We start from the raw sequence: 23391 nt of genomic DNA on the forward strand, positions 1-23391 counted from the left end.
TAAAAACCATATAGGTCAAATCCATAGCTAACATCATACTCAACAGAGAAAGTTTTAAAACTTTCCCACTAAAATAGGGAACAAGACAAGTATGCCCATTCTCACCGCTACTTTTCAACATGGTGCTGCTATAAAAATTCCTTTGAAGTTTTTAGTTTTCTACATATAGGTCACATCATCTGTGAGGTGAGATAATTTTACTTAACTAGTTAATTTTTACTTAGTATTATTACATGTAGCAGTGCTTCAGATGGTAGCAACTTCTTATCCTTTGGATCTCAGCTTAAACATTACCTTTAAAGAAAGGCCTTCTGTGATAATCTTATCCACAGTAGAATTCTCCCTCATGCTTTCCGTCACAGTACCCTGTTTGCTGTCTTTTAATCTCTGAATAAGACAATAATTACTTTATTAAACTATCCCCCTATTTATTGTCTGACTCTCTTATAAGAATATAAGGTCCATGCAGGAAGGACATTTTACATGATTTTATTTCTGTTTTATTTATTGCTGTGTTCCCACTCATAGCACAGTTCCTGATGTGGAAATTAATAAAAGAAACCTTAACTAAATTTAAGGACAGAAGCCTGTAGGTGAAGCTGTCATGCAGTATCATACACCCTCAATTACACCAAACAGGAAGAGACCTGTGCTTGCATCTTCAACAGGAAGTAAAACTACTTTACTACTGAAGAAAGATTTCTCTCCCCATCTAGCAACAGCCCAGCCAACAAGAAATGCCACAGTGCAGCCAGTAATAAGCCATGGCCTCCCTGATCTATTACTTTCCCCCAGGTACTTTCTTTTAGAACAGCTCCTCCCTGCTCTCCCTTTTCTTCTCTAGAAACCAACTCTCCTCCTTTGTTTTCCAGATTTGCCTGTGGTTAGCCATAGCATGCATATCCCTAATTGCAAGCCCATTGGCTATTCCCAAATAAACTCATCTTGAGGGTGAAATAACAGGTGAATTTACTTTTTAGTTGACACTGGCACAAAATAGATGTTCTTACTTTTTAAAAAGTAATTAATAATTGGATAAATAATTATTTACTACCTCTAAATTGGTGACAATTTTTTTTAACGTGTTACCACACTTCAAGGCAGAATAAATTGACTATTAAATAAAAGGAAAGAAAAATTTGCTGTGGCAAGTGAGGAAATACTTGATAAATTAATCTTCACTGGAATAAAATGACTAGCCTTATATTTTATTCTTGACTGGCAATAGTCTTATAATAGTTTTAAAGCTTTTTTTCTCCATGTTACATCTTTCTGAAGCTACTTAAGTGATTTGGGCTAGTAGTATCTTTATGTATAAGTATTCTTTTAAATTTTGTAGCAGATCCCAGGGAATTTAAGCAAGAATTAGTCTTGGATGTATGCCAACTCCAGGACTCCATGAAAATGCAATCAGAAGTGATAAAAAGTCCAATGATCCTTTCTGCTGTTGGGAAGAAGATGTTATCCCCTTAAGAGCTGTTATGAACTTTTCAGGAGGTCCTCTGTAAGGCTTAAAGCATGCCATAAAAAAAGGCACAAGAATGTCTCTCAAAATCTCCAGTCAAATAGTCTGGCTATACCAACATGATAGAAAGAGAAGGACTAAACAATTGACTAGTATTTTTCTATTTTGAGGTTAGTAGGAAAGAAGTAACTCTAGAAAGATTTTCCTGGAAAATGGCTAGTAGCTTTTCTTATGTAAAATTAGGATTTGCTTGCTTTTTTGATAAATTATCCTAACATGATAAACTTTTGTTTTTCTGTGTGCACCATGGGAATCCTATTAAACAATCTGTGGTGCAAATAAAAACAATCTTCTCTGTAATCAGAAGACTCTGTGGAGAAAATGGACGGACAGCCAAATGAAACAAACTATATTCTCAAGTCATAGCGCAGCTTTGTGTCCTCTGCTGTCACACTGGACGAAAGAATCCCAGGTCCCTGTGAGCGAGTTAAAAAGTCTTCCTTCAGACTGTGAACCAGCCTCCACAAGGTAAGAGGAACAGCAAATAGTGGGAACCGGACTTCACGGTCATGTGAATTTCTTCATAATATAGGAAATTAAATCACTTTGAAATAAATCAAACAGAGTCCAATTCTAGTTTCCTCACTTAAAAATGAGTGACCTTGGGGAAGTTAATTAGATGTCTGAGCCTCAGTTTCTTCAACTATGAAATGGGGATTACAGTTCTTGTTACTATAATATTAAATATGGTACATTAAATTGTGTGTGTGATGGGAATCCACTGTAGGAGTTTTGAGCAGTAGTTGGTATCATCACAATAAGATTTTAAAAAGATCATTTGAGCTGCTTCAGGAGAAGAAATTGTTGGAGGGCAGAATGACAGTGGAGAGACTTGGCAGGAGGCTATTGCGGTCGGCCAGGAAGGAAATGGGTCTTGGGAAACGATCAAATTTGTGATATATTAAAAAGTAGAGGGGCCGGCCCGGTGGCGCAAGCGGTTAAGTGCGCGCGCTCCGCTGCGGCGGCCCGGGGTTCACTGGTTCGGATCCCGGGCGCGCACCGAAGTACTGCTTGGTAAGCCATGCTGTGGCGGCGTCCCATATAAAGTGGAGGAAGATAGGCACCGATGTTAGCCCAGGGCCGTCTTCCTCAGCAAAAAAAGAGGAGGATTGGCGGATGTTAGCTCAGGGCTGATCTCCTCACAAAAAAAAAAAAAAAAAAAAAAAAAAAAAAAAAAAAAAGTAGAGTCAACAGGACTTGTAAATTGTATCAATAAGTAATACGAAAGCAATAATGAGTGAAGGACACTGTGATATTTGTTGTCTGAACAATTACATGGAAGGTGGTATCATTTAATGAGATGAGGAAGACCAATGTTTATTGTGGAAAATTAAAAATTTAGTTTAATAAATACTAAATTGACATTCAATTCGAGATGTCTAAAATTGGAAATGCTGCATATACAAATTTGAAGATTAGGGGAGAGATAGGGGCTAGAGACACAAAATTGAAGTGCTTCAGAATTTATTGGTCACAGAAAAGTGAAATATCTAAAGACCCTAAAAATAGTGGTTTCAATGAGATCTGAGACAATTCAGGGCAGTGACTTTCTAGCCATAATTTGATCTACTCACTTTGAATATGTAAATTATCTTAAAGGGGTTTCAAGTATTACACGTCTGTGACTTTATGAATGGTGCTTTTTCATGTAATTCCCCTCCTATGTTCTCTTGTTCTTTGACTTTTCCTTTAAAACTCAGCTAAAGCATTGCCTCCTCTGGGAATTCTTCTCTGATTCTAGTTTGGCTGATATCTTCCTACACTGTGACCCTTAGCATTGTGTGAATATTTTTATAATGGCACTTATTACCCTAGAATTGCCTGATCCTTCCTTATGTAGCAAATCACTGAGGGTAGGCAACTATCTCTTACTCAATTTGGCAATCACGATGTCTATGACACATTTGGCCCAAAGACATACTCTGTAAACATTCTATTAATTGAATGAACAAATAAAATATAAATTTTAATACATTTAAAAGTTTTCCTGCTTGCTTTGTAGGTCAAGTGCTTTTAATATCTGAAGTCAGCATCTCTAAAGATTACATGGAACTACGGAACAATGTGACTTACTTTGTCCTCTTGGGCCTCACACAGAATCCAAAGGAGCAGAAAGTCCTTTTAGTTATGTTCTTATTGTTCTACATTTTGACCATGGTGGGCAACATGCTCATTGTTGTGACCACGACTGTCAGTAAGACCCTGGACTCCCCAATGTACTTTTTCTTGCTAGCCTGTCAATAATGGATGTCATGTATTCCTTTTCCATTACCCCCAGATTGATTTCAGACCTATTCTTTGGGGAAAATACCATATCTTTCCAATCTTGTATGATACAGCTCTTTACAGAGCACTTTTCTGCTGGATCAGGGGTATTTCTTCTGTTGGTGATGGCCTATGATCGCTATGTGGCCATCTGTAAGCCTTTGCATTATTTGGTCATCATGAGGCAATGGATGTGTATTGTGCTGCTAGTAGTGTGTTGGATTGGTGGTTTTCTGCACTTGGTAATTCAACTTGCCACTATTTATGGGCTCCCGTTCTGTGGCCCCAATGTCATTGATCACTTTATGTGTGACATGTATCCTTTATTGAAACTTATCTGTACTGATGCCTATGTCATTGGCTTGTTAGTTGCAGCCAATGGAGGACTGATCTGCACTATTGTGTTTCTGCTCTTACTCATCTCTTATGGTGTCATCTTGCACTCCCTAAAGAACCTTAGTCAGGAAGGAAGGCAGAAAGCCTTCCAGACCTGTGGTTACGATGTCACTGTGGTGGTCTTCTTCTTTGTTCCTTGTATTTTCATGTATGTGAGACCTGCTAAGACCTTCCCCATTGACAAATCATTGAGTGTTTTATACAATTATAACCCCCATGCTGAACCCGTTAATCTACACTCTGAGGAATTCAGAGATGACAAATGCTGTGAAGACACTCTGGAAAAGAAATGCCATATCTTACAGTAAATAAGTGCATCGTCTACCATGAAGAGAGTCATTTGACATTAGGGTCCAATCGTTTGAATGCAGAAGTCTTCTTAAATCTGATTCTGACTTTCTTTTCTTCAAAGAATTTGATAATTATAGTTAAGGAAAGAACAATGTGATTGTGTTATTAATTACTGTTTCTCTCCCTGCTAGAATGTAAGGTCTGTAATGACTTGTTTATCACTTTGCCTAGAAAGCTGCAATGCCTATATAGCAAGGAGTCAATAATATATAATGAAGTAATGAGGACATTTTTATACAGTTACCTTAATTTTTAATCAATTTATACACTTCTCATTTTTACTACTTTCTGAGACTTACTATTATTTCTCTTTAGATTCTTGTCATTTAAGTTAATTCTTATTATTATAGTATTTAAAATATTTAACGCTGCATACTCTGTCTTCTCTATGAAATTTCAGTTGCATTATATACAACATTTTAGTGTAATATTTCTAGTTTTCTAAGAAAAATTGAAGTGTAATTGATAATAATGAGTAGTAAAAATGAAAACCATACAAAATGGGATAAAATATAGAATACATTTTCTATTTACCTCTCAGGATAGTCTCCAGTCCTCTTCCCCAGAGGCAGTCACTTAATCTGTTTCTTAAGATTCATCAGGTAATAATCTTTGCAAATGCAAATGAATTCAAATATGTTTGTGTTTTTTTTCTGTGTATGTAAACCTTTACTTTTACTATGTGACATCTTGAAGATATTTCCATAACTGTCCATATAGGTCTAACTCTTAGTTTTTCTCATATTGTATAATACTTCTTTATAAATATGTACTAAAATTAATGTATTTATCCCTCTTCATGTTGTCCCTCATCTTTTCCTATGACAAATAATTTTGGAATAAATGTATGTTTTTGAATATATGCAAGTATGAGTTCCTTGAAGTGAAACTGCCATATACGTGTTTGAATCAGTGGTCAGATACTGTATGTATATGAAATGTTGGTATTCATAGTTGTTGCCAACCTGCCATTCCTGAGGTTATACTAACTGCTGCACTCCTGCTCACCATCTAGGAGAATATTTCTGTCCACATTCTCAACAATCAGTACCTGATAAATATTTATGGCATATGACAATCTGATTAAAGTTATTTTATTTCATTTTTTATACTTTAATGAAAATCTTTTTGATATCATTGAGTTTGAGCATCTTTTCACGTTTGATATAATTTGTATTTCTTTTTCTACTAATTGTCTGTTAATATCTTAAACCTATTTTATTCAATTGTTGATCTTTTGCATACTGATTTTTATGAGTTAATTATATACTGAAAATGAGTCTTTTTACTATTGTATATGTCATTATTATTTTTCTGGCTTATGTTACAATTTTGACATTTTTATACTATGTAGAATGCTTTTGGCATGTAAAATTTTTTTCTTTACATATTGTATTTAATTTGTTTTTCGTTTTTGTATCTTGCTGAATAATTGATTTGAAATCCTGACTATTGTATTCTAAAGTCCTGTAAGTATTTGGATCAAATTCAGGACACTATTCTATTTTTTTGATCTCTTTATTCAGGTATCAATTGACACACAATATTATTGATTGGATATATAACACATTTCGATATGTGGTAGGTTTAGCAGTCCCTCATTACTGTTCTTTTTCAGAGTTATGTCTAGTCTTGCATATGTATGTTTCAAAATTAAGTTTAAAATAAAATAATAAGTTTAAGTTTAAATAAGAAAATAATATGTTTAAAATTAAAGTAAGTTTACAATTAAAATGAGTTTAAAGTACTTTAGTAACAAAACAAAGTTCAGTTATTGTTTTCAATAAGATTCAATTTAAGAAGATTAATTTAGGAAGAGTTTATATATTTAGAATACTGAAAAGAATTGATCTTTTCATTTAACAAGTCATCTTTTATACCCTTGGGCAGTGCTTCCATTTCCTGCCTGTGTTACTTATCCCTTATAGCTAGCTGCTGTTCTTCATCCATGACCCCTAAAATGCTAGCTGACACCTTAGCTGGAAGGAAAACCATCTCTTCCAGGAATTGCATGACTCAAGTCTTTGAAGAGCATCTTTTGGTGCTGCTGAGATCGTCCTACCCATGGTGGATGCCAATGACCATTGTGTGGCCATCTGCAAACCCCTGTACAATGAAATCATCATGAGTGACAGGGATGTGTCTTCCTCTCTTGAGTGGCATGAGCCAGAGGCTTTGTCCTTGCAGCTATTCAGATCCTCTCCACAGTCTGGCTGCCTGTCTGTGGCTTCAGTGTCATAGACCATTCGTGTATGACTAAAACTTTCTGTCAAAACTCATCTGTATGGGTGACACTCATACCCTTGATCTCTTTGTTGCTGTCAACAGTGGGTTCATCTGCCTGTTAACGTTTTTCCTCTGAATCATGGCCTATGTGATCAGCTTGTACTCTCTAAATACCTATAGCTTGGAGGGGAGATGCAACGCTCTCTTCACCTGTGTCTCTCACATCGCCGTCATCATCTTAGTCTTTGTGCCTTGCATATTTATATGTTTGCTCCCAGTCACCACCTTCTCCATTGATAAAACTGTGGCTGTGTTTTATACCATCATAACTCCCTTGTTAAATATCTTAAACATATACACTCAGAAATTTAGAGGTGAAGAATGCTATGAGAAAGTTCTGGAGTAAAAAAGTGACTTTGAGAAATAATCATAACAATGTAAAATGACTCTATCCTTTAAATGGAGAAGAGAAAATAAGATAATTTCTACAGTTCACGGGCCAAATGAAGACTATTTGTCAAAAGTATGTTGATGTCGTCATATAGGCCCCCCTTCAAGGAAACATCCAAGAAGGAAATTATTTATCATTATAAAAATATCCTATTTGGATTTATGTAGTTCCCAATTTGTTGTGGAACTTTAATGTAATATCAAAATTAGTTAGGGTTCTTGGAAAAAGGCAGATTATTATGACACAGCAATAGAGATTTAAATTAGTAGTTTTGTTGTTGTATTGATATATGTACGTTTTAAATAAATTACCCAGATGTATCTGAAGTCAATGATCTTTGCACACATTTTAAGCTATTTTGCTGTAGTTTATGTTCACATTCTCAGCCTCTTAATGCAGTCACCTTCGTCCTTAAATTTATTTTTAAAATTTTGGTAAAATATACATAAAATTTACAATTTTAACCATTTTTAAGTGTTGTGTTCAGTGGCATTAAGATAATTTACATTGTTATGCACACATCACCATCATCTATCTCCAGAACTTTTTCATCTTCCCAAATTGAAACTCCACATCCATTAAACAACAATTCCCTGTTCTCCTCTCTGAGCCCCAGGCAACCAACATTCTACTTTCTGTTGATGAGCTTGGCTACTCTCCGTACCACGTGTAAGTGAAATGATACAATCTTTGTCCTTCTGTGACTGCCTTATTTGACTTAGCACAATGTATTGTAGATTAATCTGTGTTGTAACATGTGTTAGGATTTCCTTCCTTTTCAAGGCTGAATAATATTCCACTGTTTGCATATATCACATTTTGTTTATACATTTGTCTGTCAGTAGACAGTTCAGTTGCCTCTATGTCAAGGCTATTGTGAATAATACTGCCAAGAAAATTGGTGTAGAAATAGCAAGGCTTTTGAGTCTTTGCGTTCCATTATTTCGGATATATATGCAAAAGCAGAAATGATGAATCATATGATAATTCTTTGTTTTAATTTTTGAGGAACCACCGTAACATTTTCCACAGCAGCTACACCATTTTACATTCCCACCAGCAACGCACCACTGCTCCAGTTTCTGCACATTCTCTCTTACGTGTGCTTTCTGTTTTTTTTTTAATAATATCTATCCTAATTGGTGTTAAGCTGTATTTTATTATGGTTTTGATTTGCATTTCCCTAATAATTAGTGATGTTAAGCATTCTTTCATGTGCTTACTGGTTACTTACGTATCTTCTTTGGAGAACGTCAATTCAAATTCTTTGCTCCTTTTTAATCCATTTTTTTGGTTTTTTGTTGTTGAGAAGCAGAGGTTCTTTGTATATTCTGTACATTCAAATTTTATCAGATGTATTATTTGCAACACACATCTCCTTAAACTTATCCAGTATCACGTTGTACCATGTTACCTATGTTTCAGACACAGTGGCTTCGTTTTTGCCCTAAGGCCTTTTCGCTAGCTCTTCTTATTCCTCAAATGCTTGTCTTCTCGAGGTCCACATGACTGGCTCATTATCGTTACTCAGTCTTCACTCCAACTGCCACCTTCTACGAGAGGTCTCTCCTAACTATCCACGTAAAGCCATCCTCCTTCTCCTTGAGTTACTGTCTATCACACAACTCTGTTAATTTTCTCCATAGCATTTTCACAATCTGATTTATCTGTTTCTTATTTCTCTCTTCCAACTAGTATATAAACTCCGTAGAAGTAGAGGCATTACTTTTTTCATTCACTACCATATCTCTAAGCTTCTAGAACAGAGATTGACACAGAATAAATGCTTCATAAATATTTACTCAATAAATTGCCATCATCTCCATGTAACACTTATTAGAATAAGTATGTTTGTAAAAAGATGGCTTGTTACCTGGAATCATTCTGAAATTGATGACATTCCACCTTGGTGATAAATTGAAATGGAAAATTTCAGATTAGTTTGGTATATATCAGGGTCCTTATCTGAAGAGGCAGAATCGTATCTAGAGAGATTAAGAAGAAGGGACTTACTATATGAAATTATAGCATAAAGAATCTTTGTAAGGGCTAGAATCACAAATTCTAGGCTGAGTGACAAGGAGCAGTTTGCAGAAGCACACCTGACAGGACTGGCATGCTACAGGAGATGCTGCCTCTGCTGACACCGTGACCATGCTGGCACTGGCTAACTGCAAAGGTGCCACCACTGCCTTGACTTGGAACTCCATTGACGCTGTTGATTACGTGCCAGAACCTAGCCTCAAATAACTAATTCCAATTTAAAGACTTGCACAGATAATCCTTGTTGGCAGAACCCAAGTCACATGTCTGCATTTGATTGTCAAGGAGATCTGGAAAATGTAGTCCTTTGGATTTTACGTCAGGAGAGTGGATACTACATCCTCTGGGACAGTAACAAAATGTCTGAGAGCATTCAAAGACTTTCTGCAGCCACACACCTTTTATTTTCACTACAGCTAGGGATGGAGTCTTGTGTAAAGTGTTTTATTTTATCTGGTAGATAGTTGTCCCTGTTTCTGTTTGTCCTACATGTAAGAAAGAAGGGAGACACAAAGGACCACAAGTAATTTTGTTAGCAGAAAAAATATTGATAGTGTAGAGAGCTATTGATACATTGATTTAATTTCTACTGAACATCTACTCTGTAAGCATTGTGCTTAGAGCTCAAACAGAAACAAAAATAACTGATATTTCTTAACCTTCCCAGGATAGTATTTTGTACCAATTGTAAAAAAGCTCTTCTATCTAAACTTTGAAATATTTTAGATGGAAGATTTCCCTAATTAAAAAAAAATTGTCTAAGTTATTTACTCTCACATTAAAAGACTTTAAATAAAATCCGGATTCCTCACTAAGCTCTGTGCTGCCCTGATGAGTACGGTCCCTAGTCATCTCTTCAATTTCAGTTTGTTTTCTTCTCTCCCTTCCCTATTACCTCCACGTATACTGACCTTTCAGTGTCTTGAACTTGCTAAGCTCTTTTCAACATTGAAACTCTGCATGTAACAATGCTTCCCATTGAAGCAACTTCCTCTTCTTTGGGTTTTAGCTCAAACATAACCTTTAGGAGAGGCCTTCTTTGATTACATTTTCCGTAGTAGAATTCTCTGTCTTATTTTCTTTCACAGTACCCTGTTTGTTGTCTTATAAGCACTGATTAAGACTATAATTACTTTATTAAAAAGTCCCCTTATTTATCATCTGTCTCTATCTAAGAGCATAAGGTAAATGCAGGCAGGGTCTTTTTCATGACTTTTTCCACGTTTTTTTAGTTCTGTGTCTTCACTCATAGCACAGTTCCTGGCATAAAATGCAGGTTCTATTTTTTTTAAATAACTAAAAATTGGATAAATAATTAGTTATTTTATCTAAATTGGTGATAAAATTTTTAATGTATCTAACCACACTTCAAGGCAGAATAAATTGAGTATTAAATAAAAGGAAAGAAACACTTGTTATGGCAAATGAGAGAATACTTGATAAATTAATCTTCACTGGATCAAAATGACTCAGCAGATATTTTATTCTTGACTGCCAATAGTACCACAGTGGTTCGCAAGCTATTTTTTCTCCACGTTACATCTTTTTGATCCTAATTGTGTGATTTGGCCTGGTAGTATGTTTACGTATAGATGTAGTTTTAAATTTTGTGGCAAATCCCAGTGAATTTAATTAAGCTAGAATTAATCTTGGATATATTCCAATTCCAGGACTCAATGATAAATGTGGTTAGAAGGAATAAAACGACCACCGATCTTTGCCTCTGTTGGGAAGATGATATCCTCTTAAGGACTGATGTAAATGTATAAGGAGGTACATTGTTAACTTTAAAGTATGACATAAATACAAGCACAAGAATGTCTCTCAAAATCTCAAGTCAAATAGTCTGGCTATACCAACATGATACAATGAGAAGGGCTAAACAATTGAGTGGTATTTTTCTATTTTGAAGTTAGTAGGAAAGAAGTCATTCCAGAAAAATTTCCCAGGGAAATGGGTGAGTGCTATCTTCTTATGTTAACATAGGATTTCCTTGCCTTTTTGGTAAATTACCGTAGCAAGGTAAATTTGTTTTTCTGTGTGTACCATGGAATTCCTATTAAATAATCTACAGTGCAAATGAAAACAATCTTCTAAATAATCAGAAGACTCCATGGAGAAAATGGACAGACAGCTGAATGTAACAAAATATATCCTCAAGTTATAATGTGGCTTTTTGTCCTCTGTTGTCATACTGGAGAATGAAGAATTCCAAGTCCCTATGAGTTAGTTAAAAAGTCTTCCTTCAGCTTGTGAACAAGCCTCCACAAGGTAAGAGTAACAGTAAATAGTGGGAACCAGGCTTCACAGTTGTGTGAATTTCTTCATTTTGTAAGAAATTAAACAACTTTGAAATAAATCAAACTTAGATTCCAAACCTGGTTTTCTCACTTAAAAATATATGACCTTTGGGAAATTAATTAGATGTTCTGAGCCTCAGTATCTTCAACTGGGAAACGGGGATTACAGTTCTTGTTACCATAAATATTAAATGTGATACATTAAATTGTGAGTACATGATTGGAATCCACTGTAGGAGTTTTGAGCAGTGGAGTGATATAATCACAATCATATTTAAAAAGTGCTGCTTCAGGAGAGGAAATTATTGGAGGATAGAGTTTTAAATTGGAGAAACTTGGTAGGAGGTGACTGCAGTGGGCCAGGAAGGAAATGGGTATTGGGAAATGATCAAATTTGTGATATACTGGAAAGCAGAGTCAACACGATTTGTTAAGGTCTCACTAAGTAATTTGAGAGCAATAAAAGAGTGAAGGATGCTGTCAGATTTATTGTCTGAACAATGACATGATGGTGGTACCATTTAATGAGATGAGGAACACCTATGTTTATCACGGAAAATGAGAAATCTACTTCTATAAATACTAAATTGACAGACAATTGAAGATGTCCAAAATTGGAGAGGTAGCATATCCAAATCTGAAAATTAGGGGAGAGATAGGGGCTAGAGACCCCAAATTGAAGTGCTTCAGAATTTATTTGTCACAGAAAAGTAGAATACCCATCTAAAGATCCTAAGAAAGAGGTCTCGATGAGATTGGAGACAATCCAGGACAATGACCTTTCATTCATAATTTGATTACTCATTTTGAGTATGCAAATTGTCTTAAATGAGCGTCAAGTATTACACATTTGTAACTTTACAAATGGTGCACCTTTTCATAGGATTCCCTTCTCATCTTCTCGTGTTCTTTCACTTTGCCTATTAAACACAGCTAAAGCATTTCTTCCTCTGGGAAGCCTTGTCTGATTCCATTTGATTGATATATTCCTGCATTGTAATCCTTAGCATCGTGTGACTATTTTAATAATGGCACTTATTACATTGACGTGGATTTTACTGATCTCTCATTATGCATCATATCACCGAGGGTAGGGAACTATGTGTTATTCAACTTGGTAATCACGATGTGACACATTTGACGCAGATATTCTATACACATTCTTTTAATTGAATGAATAAATAAAAGATTAAAATTATAATGCATTGAAAAGTTTTCCCCCTTGTTTTGTAGGTAAACTGCTTCTAATCTCTGAAGTCAGCACCTATAAAGACTAGATGGAACCGTGGAACAATGTGACTTACTTTATCCTCTTGGGCCTCACGCAGAATCCAAAGGAGCAGAGAGTCCTTTTTGTTATGTTTTTACTCTTTTACATTTTGACCATGGTGGGCAACATGCTCATTGTTCTGACTGTGATGGTCAGTAAGACCCTGGACTCCTCCATGTACTTTTTTCTAGCTAGTCTATCATTAATGGATGTCCTTTATTCCTCTTCCATTTTCCCCAGATTGATTTCAGACTTGTTCTTTGGGGAAAATACTATATCCTTCAAGTCTTGTATGACCCAGCTCTTTACAGAGCATTTTTTTGGTGCATCAGAGATCTTTCTTCTGTTGGTGATGGCCTATGACTGCTATGTGGCCATCTGTAAGCCCTTGCATTATTTGGTTATCATGAGGCAGCGGGTTTGTGTTGTGCTATTGGTAGTGTCCTGGGTTGGGGGTTTTCTGCACTCAGTAATTCAGCTTAGCACTATTTATGGGCTCCCATTCTGTGGTCCCAATGTCATTGATCACTTTATGTGTGACATGTACCCCTTATTGAAACTCATCTGTACTGACACCTATCTCATTGGCATCTTAGTTGCAGCCAATGGAGGACTGATCTGCACTATCGTGTTTCTGCTCTTACTCATCTCTTATGGTGTCATCTTGCACTCTCTAAAGAACCTTAGTCAGGAGGGGAGGTGGAAAGCCCTCCAGACCTGTGGTTCCCACATCACTGTTGTTGTCTTCTTCTTTGTTCCCTGTATTTTCATGTATGTAAGACCTGCAGAGACCTTTCCCATTGACAAATCATTGAGCGTGTTTTATACACTTATAACTCCCATGATGAACCCATTAATCTATACTCTGAGAAATTCAGAAATGACTAGTGCTATGAAGAAGCTCTGGAGAAAAAAAGTCATATCAACCAATAAGTAAGTGCATCATCTATCCTGAAAAAATAATTTGACATTACGGCTATCTCCTTTGAGTGTGAAAGTCTTCATAAATCTGATGCCGACTTTCATTTTCTCCAAAGGATTTATAATTATAACTACAGGATGAACTATACCTTTTGCTCTTAATAAAAATTTCTCTGCTAGAATGTAAGTTGTATAATATCTTGTTTATTACCACACCTAGAAAAGTGAAATGCATGTACAATAGGGAGTCAACAAATAATACATAATGAATTAGTCAATGAAATTTTTATCATTACACTAATTTTTCATTAATTTCTGCATGTCTTTGTGTTACTTTCTTTTTCCTTCTTAGCTTTGTTATTAGTCAGATGCTTGTCTTTTATCTTCTTTTATTGTACTAGTTAGAATATCCAGTGATTTATAGAATATTTTCTTTTTTCAATTTCATTGCATTATATATGAAATTTTTAGTGTAATGTTTTACCTTTTTAAATAACAAATTGAGGGGCCGGCCCCATGGAGTAGCGGTTAAGTGCCCACACTCAGCTGCTGGCGCCCCGGGTTCAGATCCCGGGTGCGCACCAATGCGCTGCTTGTCAGGCCATGCTGTGGCGGCGTCCCACATAAAGTGGAGGAAGATGGGCATGGATGTTAGCTCAGGGCCAGTCTTCCTCAGCAAAAAGAGGAGGATTGGCATGGTTGTTAGCTCAGGGCTGATCTTCCTCACACACACAAAAAAAATTGAAAGTGTAATAGATGATAATAAATTTTAAAAATAGAATCCATGCTAAATGGTAATACTGTAGAATAAACCTCCTGCTTATCCCTCACCAAATTCTCCCCGTTCTTCCAGATGCAATCACTGAACTCTGTAAGATTCTTCTTGCAAACAAAAGCATATTTTCATATACATGTTTGAGTTTATGTCTCTGTGTGTAAATTTTGAGTTTTACTACTCAACCTCTTGAAGATCTTTCCATAGCAGTCTATATAGATTGATGTCATTCTCAATTTCTTCATATTGCTTAATACTCCTTTATCAAGATACACTAAAATTAATGTATTTAGTTCTCTTCATGTTTCTCTCAGTCATTTTCTATGACAAATTATGCTGCAATGAAGTCTTTATGAAATTTTGTAAGTATGAGTTCCTAGAAGTGGGATTGTTGAGTCAATTGGTATATGTACTTACAACACTGATGTTCAGAGTTATTGCCAAAATGCCATCCAGGAGCTTGTGCTGAACTAAGCTAGTGCCTTCAGGCTGTACAATGCCTGTTGACCACATTCTCAGCAGTCAGTGCTTGATAAACATTTATAGTATTTGACAATCTGATTAAAGAAATTGTGTTTCACTTATATACTTTAATCGACATTCAATAAATATAATTGAATTTGAGCATCTATTCCCATGTTTAAAATGACCTGTATTGCTTTTTTGTGAATTGTCTTTCAATGAATTTACCTATTTTATTTGATTGCTGATCTTTTCCATACTGATTTTTATGATTTAATTATACACTAAGGAAATTATCTCTTTTACCATTGTATGTGTAATTTTTATTTTTCAGCTCTTGATTCGTTTTGATGTTTTTATACTATGTAGAATATTTTTGGCTGTGTAGAAATATTTCTATGTTTACAAAATCAAATGTCTCAATATATTCTTTGGCCTTTATGTCGTTTAGACTTTCTCTATTTCAGTGTTATCAAAATATTCTTTCCACATTTTTTAACATATAATTTTTTTAATCTTTTTGTTGTTTTATATTTTATGTTTAAATTTTTGCTCCATCTACGCTTTATTTGGATGTAAGGAGTTAAGATTACATTTTAATTATTTTTCTCTATGGTCATTTTTATAGATGCATAATTATTCTCCCCACTGCTTTGATGTGCCAATTTTGTATTCTAAAATACAGCATATGTTTGGATCCAATAGAAGGCTCCATTATCTTCCATTGATCTCTTTAATCCTGTGCCATTTAACAGAGGATGTAACGGCATTTGATTTATAATACACTTTGACATCTGAGAAGTTTAGCACTCCTTCATTACTATTCCTTATCAGGACAATGTCTATTTTTGCATATTAATGTTTTAAAATTAAATTTCAATAAGTTAATCTAGTAAAAACTAAATTTAGTTAGTATTTTCAATAAGATTTGATTTAGAAAGAGTTTATATCTTTAGAGAATTGAGAATTCTTATCCACAAGCTGAGTAGGTCTTTTCACTTAACAAATCTTTTTTTATGTTCATATAGATCTAGTATGTTTCTTTGTAAATTTAGTCTTTTTGAGTTTCTTTTTTATGGTGCTATTGTAAATAGGATCTTATCTTCTATTATATTTTCTGAGTGTCTGTTTTTTCAATGTAGGAAATCTGTTGTTTTATTTATTACTTTTTAATAAGATATAATCTTCACAGTACATCATTTATCCTTTTCTAGTCTAAGTTCTGCCAGTTTTGGCAAATACATACAGTTTGTGTAACCACCGTCACAATCAATATACAGAGTGTTTCATCACAAAAAGTACTTCCTCATGTACCTTTGTAGGCATCTTTTCCCCTCACCTCCAGATCCTGTCAAACACTGATCCATTTCTATCCCTATAGTTTTGTCTTTTCCAAAGTGTCATATATATTGAATCATATAGTATGTAGTCTTTGTTTCTCCCAGATTTATTGAGGTATAATTGGCAAGTTAAAATTGTATGTATTTAGTATGTACAATGTGATGATTTGATATATATATATATAGTGAAATGATTACCACAAGCAAGCTAATTGACACATGCATCACCTCATATTATTACGATTTTTTTTGTAAGACTTAAAATCTACTTTCCTATCAAATTTCAAGTATACAATACACTAGTATTAACTATAGCCACCATGCTGTGTATTAGAACCCCCAGGACTTATTTATCTTCCAACTGGAAGGTTTTACCCTTTCAGCAATATCTCCCATTTCCCCCATCCTCCAGTCCCTAGCAATCAACATTCTAGTCTCTGCTTCTATGAGTTTGACTTTTTTAGATTCCACATATAAGTGAGATCTTACAGTATTTTTCTTTCTGTATCTGGTTTATTTCTCTTGAGGTCCTCCAAATTCATCCATGTCCCAAAAGGCTGAATTTGCTTCATTTTTAATGCTGAATAATATTTCATTGTTTCATTCATTGGTCAAGAAATGGGGCACATATAAACCTAATGAACATTCAGGTTGTTTTCATATCTTGGCTGTAGTGAATAATGTTCAGTGAACTTGGGAGTGCAGACATTTCTTTGAGATACTGATATCATTTCCTTTGGATATATATCCAGAAGTGGGATTGCTAGATAATGTGGTAGTTCTATTTTTAATTATTTTTGGTACTGTTTTCCATAGTGCTTGCACCAATTTACATTCCCACCAACAGTGTACAAGTGTTGCAACTTTTCTACATCCTTGCCAACATATCTCTTTTACAAAGGCATTAATTTCACTTGTGAAGGCTCAGCCCTCATGATCTAATCATCTCCCAGAGGCTTCACCTCCTAATGCTGTCAATGGACATTAGGATTTCAGCATATGAATTTTGGGTTACACGAACATTAAAACCATAGCAAGGGTTCAATTTTATTCTTTTGCATGTGGATATCCAGTTTTCCCAACACAATGAGGATACTTTCCTTTCCCCATAGTGTATTCTGGCCCCTTTTCAAAGACAGTTGACTGTATATTCATGAGTTTGTTTCTGAGCTTTCTATTCTGTTCCATTGGTCTGTGCATCTGATTTTATGCTGATGCTATACTGTTTCGATTACTATAGTTTTGTAATATATTTTTAAATCAAAAAGTGTGATGTCTCCAGCTCTATTCTTCTTTCTCAAGATTGCTTTGGCTAGTTGAGATCTTTTGTGGTTCCAAGGATTTTATGATTGATTTTCTCTATTCCTGTGAAAAATGTCGTTGGAATTTTGATACGGATTGTATTGCATGTGTAGATTGCTTTGGACAGTATGGACATTTTAACAATATTTATTCTTTCAATCCATGAACATGGGATATCTTTCATTTATTTGTGCCTTTAATTTCTTTCATCAATGTTATATACATATATATATATATTTTTGTTGTTGTTGTTGTTGTTAGGGAAGATCGACCCTGAGCTAACATCTGTTGCCTATCTTCCTCTTTTTGCTGAGGAAGATTGGCTCTTAGCTAACATCTGTGCCCATCTTCCTCTATTTGGTATGTGGGATGCTGCTACAGCATGGCTTAATGAGCAGTGTGTAGGCCTGTGCCCGGGATCCAAACCCACGAACCCTGGGCCGCTGAAGCAGAGCATGCGGACTTAACCACTACGCCACCGGACCGGACCCAATGTTATATACCCTTCAGTGTACGACTGTTTCACCACCTTGGTTAAATTTATTCTTAAATATTTTATTATTTTTTGATGCTGTTGTAAGTGAGATTATCTTAATTTTGTTTTTGGATAGTTCGCTCTTAGTATATATAATATACTAATTTATTTATTTGTTGAATTCATTGATTTTGTTTATTAGTTCTAAGAGTTTTTGATGGAGTCTTTAGGGTTTTCTATATTTAAGATCATGTCCGGTATGTAATCTTTTAAATTTGGCTTCTTTCTCTTAGTATAGGCATTTGAGATTTACGCATATTATTTTGTTCATCAATAGTCCATTCTTTTTTATTGCTGAGTAGTATTCCCTTTTATAGATGTATCACAGTTTGTTTATCCTTTTCTCAATTAAGACATATTTTGATTTTTTCCAGATATTTGAATTTATAAATAAAAGTACTATAAATATTCATGTATAGAATTTTGTGTGAATGTAAGTTCTCATTACACTTGGATAAATACCCAGGAGTGGGAGAGCTGGGTTTTATGGTAAGTGTGTGTTTGATTTCATGAAACACTTTCAAACTGTTTTCCAAAGTATAGTACATGGTTTTCCTACTAGCAATAAATGATATTTTTAGGTTTTTTCCACCTTTGTCAGAACTTGGTATTGTCAAGTTTTGTATTTTAGCCATTCTTATAGGTCATTAGTAATATCTTGTGATTTTAATTTGCATTTCCTGAATGACTAATAATGTTGAGCATTTTTCATGTGCTTTTTTGCCATTCATGTATCATCCTTGGTGAAATTTCTGTTCAATTCTTTTGACAATTTTATACTAAGTTCTTCATTATTATTGAAAGTTGAGAGTACTTTATATATTCTGAAAGGAAGTTCTTTATCAGATATGTGATTTGCAAATATTTTCTACCAGTCTGTGGCTTGTCTTTTCATTTTCTTTAAAATACCCTCTGAAGAGCAGATTTTCTCAGTTTTAGTGGAGCCCCATTTATCATTTTTTTCTTTTGCATAACACTTTTATTGTCACATCTAGGAAATTTTTGGCTAACCCAACATCACAAAGATTTTCTCTGATGTTCCCTTTTAGAAGTTTTATATTTTATAATTATATATATATGAACATATATAAATATAAAATATAAATATTTTATTTATATTTTTAGGTTTAAAATTTAGCTCTATGAGCATTTTTGGTTATAGTTTATTTATGGCTTGAGGTATTGATCAACGTTCATTTTTTACAAATAGATATCCAATTATTGCAGCACCATTCATTGAAAAGACTATCATTTATACAATGAATTACCTCTAGCACTTGTCATAAATCATCAAATGTGTGGTTCTGTTTCTAGACTATTCTATTTCATTGATCTACAGGTGTAACTTTCTCCGATACTGCACTTTGTATTAAGTCTAGAAAACAGGTAGTGTGAGTCCTTTGACTTTGTTCTTTTCAAAGTTATTTTGGCTATTCTAGTTTTCTTGCCTTTCTATACAAATTTTTTAATCAGCTTGTCAATTTCTACCTAAAAAAAACTGTAGTGGGATTTTGTTTAGAATTGCATTGAATCTGTAGATCAATTTGAGGAAATTTGAATTTTAACAATAATGAGTCTTCCAGTTCATGACTATGGTACATGTCTCCACATATTTCATTTTCCTTTGATATTTCATCAGTATTTTGTAGTTGTAGCACACTACAGCACATATTTATAAGTTTTATAAGTTTATAAATCTTATAAATGTTTATAAAATTTATGTTTCCTCTTTTCACTCGAGGAAGATTGTCCCTGAGCTAACGTCTGTGCCAATCTCCCTCTATTTTTGTATGTGGTCACCACAACAGCATGGCTTGATAAGCAGTATGTAGGTTTGTGCCTGGGATCCAAACTTACGAACCCCAGGACGCTAAAGCAGAGCATGGGAACTTAACCACTATGCCACCAGGCCATCCCCTATATGATTAATTTCTGACCATATACCCTGTGGCTTTACTAAACTCACTTATTCGTACTAGTAGCTGTTTCTGTAGATTCTTTGAGATTTTTCTAGGTCTATAATGATTTTGTCTGTGAATAAGAACATTTTGATTCCATCCTTTCCAATATGATGCATTTTATTTCTTTTTCTTGCCTTATGGCTTCAGTTAGGACCTACATCTGGTGTTGAACATGAGTGGTGAGAAAGGCCATCTTTTTCTTGTTCATGATCTTGGGATGAAAGCATTTGTGTTTTTGTGATTAAGCATGATGTTAGCTATAGGGTTTTGGAGATGCCTGGTATCATACTGGGGGAGTTATCTTCTATTTTTAATCTGCCAAAGGCTTTTTATCATAACCAGGACTTGAATTTTGTCTCAGTATTTTTTGCATCTCTTGAGATAACCATATGATTTTACTCTTTTAGTCTGTTGATATGGTGAATTACATACATTGATTTTTTATTTATTTATTTATTTATTTATTTTGCCAAATAAAATCATCTTTAATTTCCAGCCATGTAAAGTACACTTTTGTATGTTATCGTATACATACAGGATGTGTTCAAGACCCAGGTGCATGATTTATTAACTTGCTATTCCGTTGGATCTCACAGGCCTCACATACATAGGTGTCCATCACGCAGATCTGTATATTTTATTTATTTATTTTTTTTTATAAATTTTTTGTTTATTGCAGTAACATTGGTTTATAACATTGTAAAAATTTCAGGTGTACATCATTGTACTTCGATTTCTGCATGGACTACATCATGTTCACCACCAAAATACTAATTACAACCCATCACCACACATGTACCGAATTATCCCTTTCACTCTTCTCCCTCCCCCCTTCCCCTCTGGTAACCACCAATCCAATCTCTGTCCCTATGTGTTTGTTTATTGTTGTTATTTTCTACTACTTAATGAAGGAAATCATACGGTATTTGACCTTCTCCCTCTGACTTATTTCACTTTGCATTATACCCTCAATGTCCATCCATGTTGTCACAAATGCCTGGATTTCATCGTTTCTTATGGCTGAGTAGTATTCCATTGTGTATATATACCACATCTTCTTTATCCATTCGTCCCTTGATGGGCGCTTAGGTTGCTTCCAAGTCTTGGCTATTGTGAATAATGCTGCAATGAACACAGGGGTGCATGTACCTTTGCAAATTGGTGTTTTCAAGTTCTTTGGATAAATACCCAGCAGTGGAATAGTTGGATCATATGGTAGTTCTATCCTTGATTTTTTGAGGAATCTCCATACTGTTTTCCATAGTGGCTGCACCAGTTTGCACTCCCACCAGCAGTTACATACATTGATTTTCAAATATTGAATCAGCCTTGCATTCCCAGGATAAATCCCATTTGGTCATCATGAATAATTTTGATTTGCTAGAATTTTGTTGAGCATTTTTGCATCTGTGTTCGTGTAAGAATTTGCCCTTTTCTTTTAAGCTCTTTGTCTAGTTTTGGTGTCAAGGTAACTCTGGCTTCCTAAACTGATTTGGGAAGTGTTTTATACTCTTCTATATTCTGGAAGAATTTCTATAGCATTGATATTATTTCTTCCTTAAGTATTTAGTAAAATTCATGAATGAGATGGTCTACCTCTGGATTTTACTTTGTTGAAAGGATTTTTACTGTAAATTCAAGTTCTTTCATAGCCAAAGGGTTATTCATGTTGTCTTTTTCTTTTTGAGTGAGCTTTGGCAGCTTGTGTGCTGCAAAGAATTTTCCCTCTAAGTTGTCACGTTTATGAACATGGAGCTGTCCATCGTATTTCTGCATTTTCCTTTTAATGTCTGTGGGTTTCTATTATGTCTTCTTTTTCATTCCTGATATTTGTAATTTCTAAGTTTTCTCTTTTTATTTCTAGATCAGTCTTGCTAGAAGTTTATCAATTTTATTGATTTCTTTGAGGAATTGGCTCTTCATCTCGTTTGTTTTTCTCCATCTTTTTTCTGTTTTCAATTTCATTGATTTGTGCTCTTCAATATTTCTTTTGTTTTCTTTGCTTGGATTTAATTTGTTCTTTTTTCTTCAGTTTTTTAGCTAAGTACTTAGGTAATTGGTTTAAGATGCTCCTTCTTTTCTGATGTATGCATTTAATGCTGGTTTACAAAACTAAGACCTGAGTAATTGTAACTTACGTCTGTTTTAGCTGCATCCCACAAATTTTGAAATGCTGCTTTTTTTATATTTAATTAATTTAAAATGTTTTTGAATTTCACTTTTGATTTCTTATTTGGCCTTGGTTTATTTATAAATTTGTGTTTAATTTCCAAATATTTGATGATTTTTCCTGATATTTTTCTGATTTCTAGTTCAATTTCATTAATATCCAAGAATATAATATGTATGATTTGAATCCTTTTACATTTGTTTTTTATGGCCCAGAACATAATTTGTCTTAGGGAATGTTCCATGTTCACTTGACAAGAATGTATATTCTGTTTGTCATTTAACTTCCAAATATTTGGGAGGTTTTATAGATGTTTTTGTTACTGATTTTGAATTTAATTTCTTTTTTGCTAAGGAATAAAGAATTCTTAAAAATTCATCATTTGTTAGGCACAATATGGTTTATCTTGGTGAATGGTGAATATTACATATGAACTTGGAGAAAATGTGTATTTTGTTGTTTTTGTCGTTAAGGTCAAATTGGTTAACAGTGTTATTCAGTACCATTCATCTCCTTACTGATTGTTGACATTTATATTGATTAATGGGACAAAGGAGTTGAATTCATCATTTACAATTGTGGATTTGTTTATTTTGCTTTTATTTCTATTATATTCTGCTGCATGAATTTTGAATTTCTCATGTTAAGTGAATACACTTTTAAGGTTGTTATATGTTTTTGGTGAATTGACTCCTTTATCATTATGTTATAGTTCTCTGTATTCCTATTAATATTTATTTTTCTGAGGTCTGCTTTTCAAGATACGCCTGCTCACTTTTGATCAGTGTTTGCATGGTATAATGTTGTCCATTCGTTCACTTTGGCATATCTATGTCTTTATATTTCAATTGATTTTTTTTGTAGAAAGCAAGCATATTAGGTCTTGGTTTGTATCCAACCTGAAAATCTTTGTCTTTTATTTCCTGTGTTTAGATCATATATGTGTGTGTGTATATATATATATATTTGTTTTTTGTGAGGACGATCAACCCTGAGCTAAGATCCGATGCCAATCCTTCTCTGTTTGCTGAGAAAGACCGACCCTGGGCTAACATCCGTGCCCATCTTCCTCTACTTTATATGGGATGCCACCACAGC

General features: G+C 34.4%; 1 protein-coding gene and 1 pseudogene across 1 annotated transcript; both read left to right on the forward strand.

The window, feature by feature from the left end:
- Positions 1-3571: 3571 nt before the first annotated feature.
- On the forward strand, positions 3572-4498 carry LOC131395774 (olfactory receptor 4A47-like; annotated as a pseudogene).
- Positions 4499-12819: 8321 nt separating this feature from the next.
- On the forward strand, positions 12820-13764 carry LOC131395775 (olfactory receptor 4A47-like). Its single transcript, XM_058527597.1, has one exon. It carries the CDS (start codon positions 12835-12837, stop codon positions 13762-13764), a length of 930 nt encoding a protein of 309 aa, XP_058383580.1. The 5' UTR covers positions 12820-12834.
- The last annotated feature ends 9627 nt before the right edge of the window (positions 13765-23391 follow it).

The sequence above is a fragment of the Diceros bicornis genome, chromosome 31 (genome assembly GCF_020826845.1).
Source record: "Diceros bicornis minor isolate mBicDic1 chromosome 31, mDicBic1.mat.cur, whole genome shotgun sequence".
Taxonomy (NCBI): Eukaryota; Metazoa; Chordata; class Mammalia; order Perissodactyla; family Rhinocerotidae; genus Diceros; species Diceros bicornis.

What these genes read in the sequence shown, in the direction of transcription:
- LOC131395775 (XM_058527597.1), top strand. Translation starts at nt 12,835, where the DNA reads ATGGAACCGTGGAACAATGTGACTTACTTTATCCTCTTGGGCCTCACG.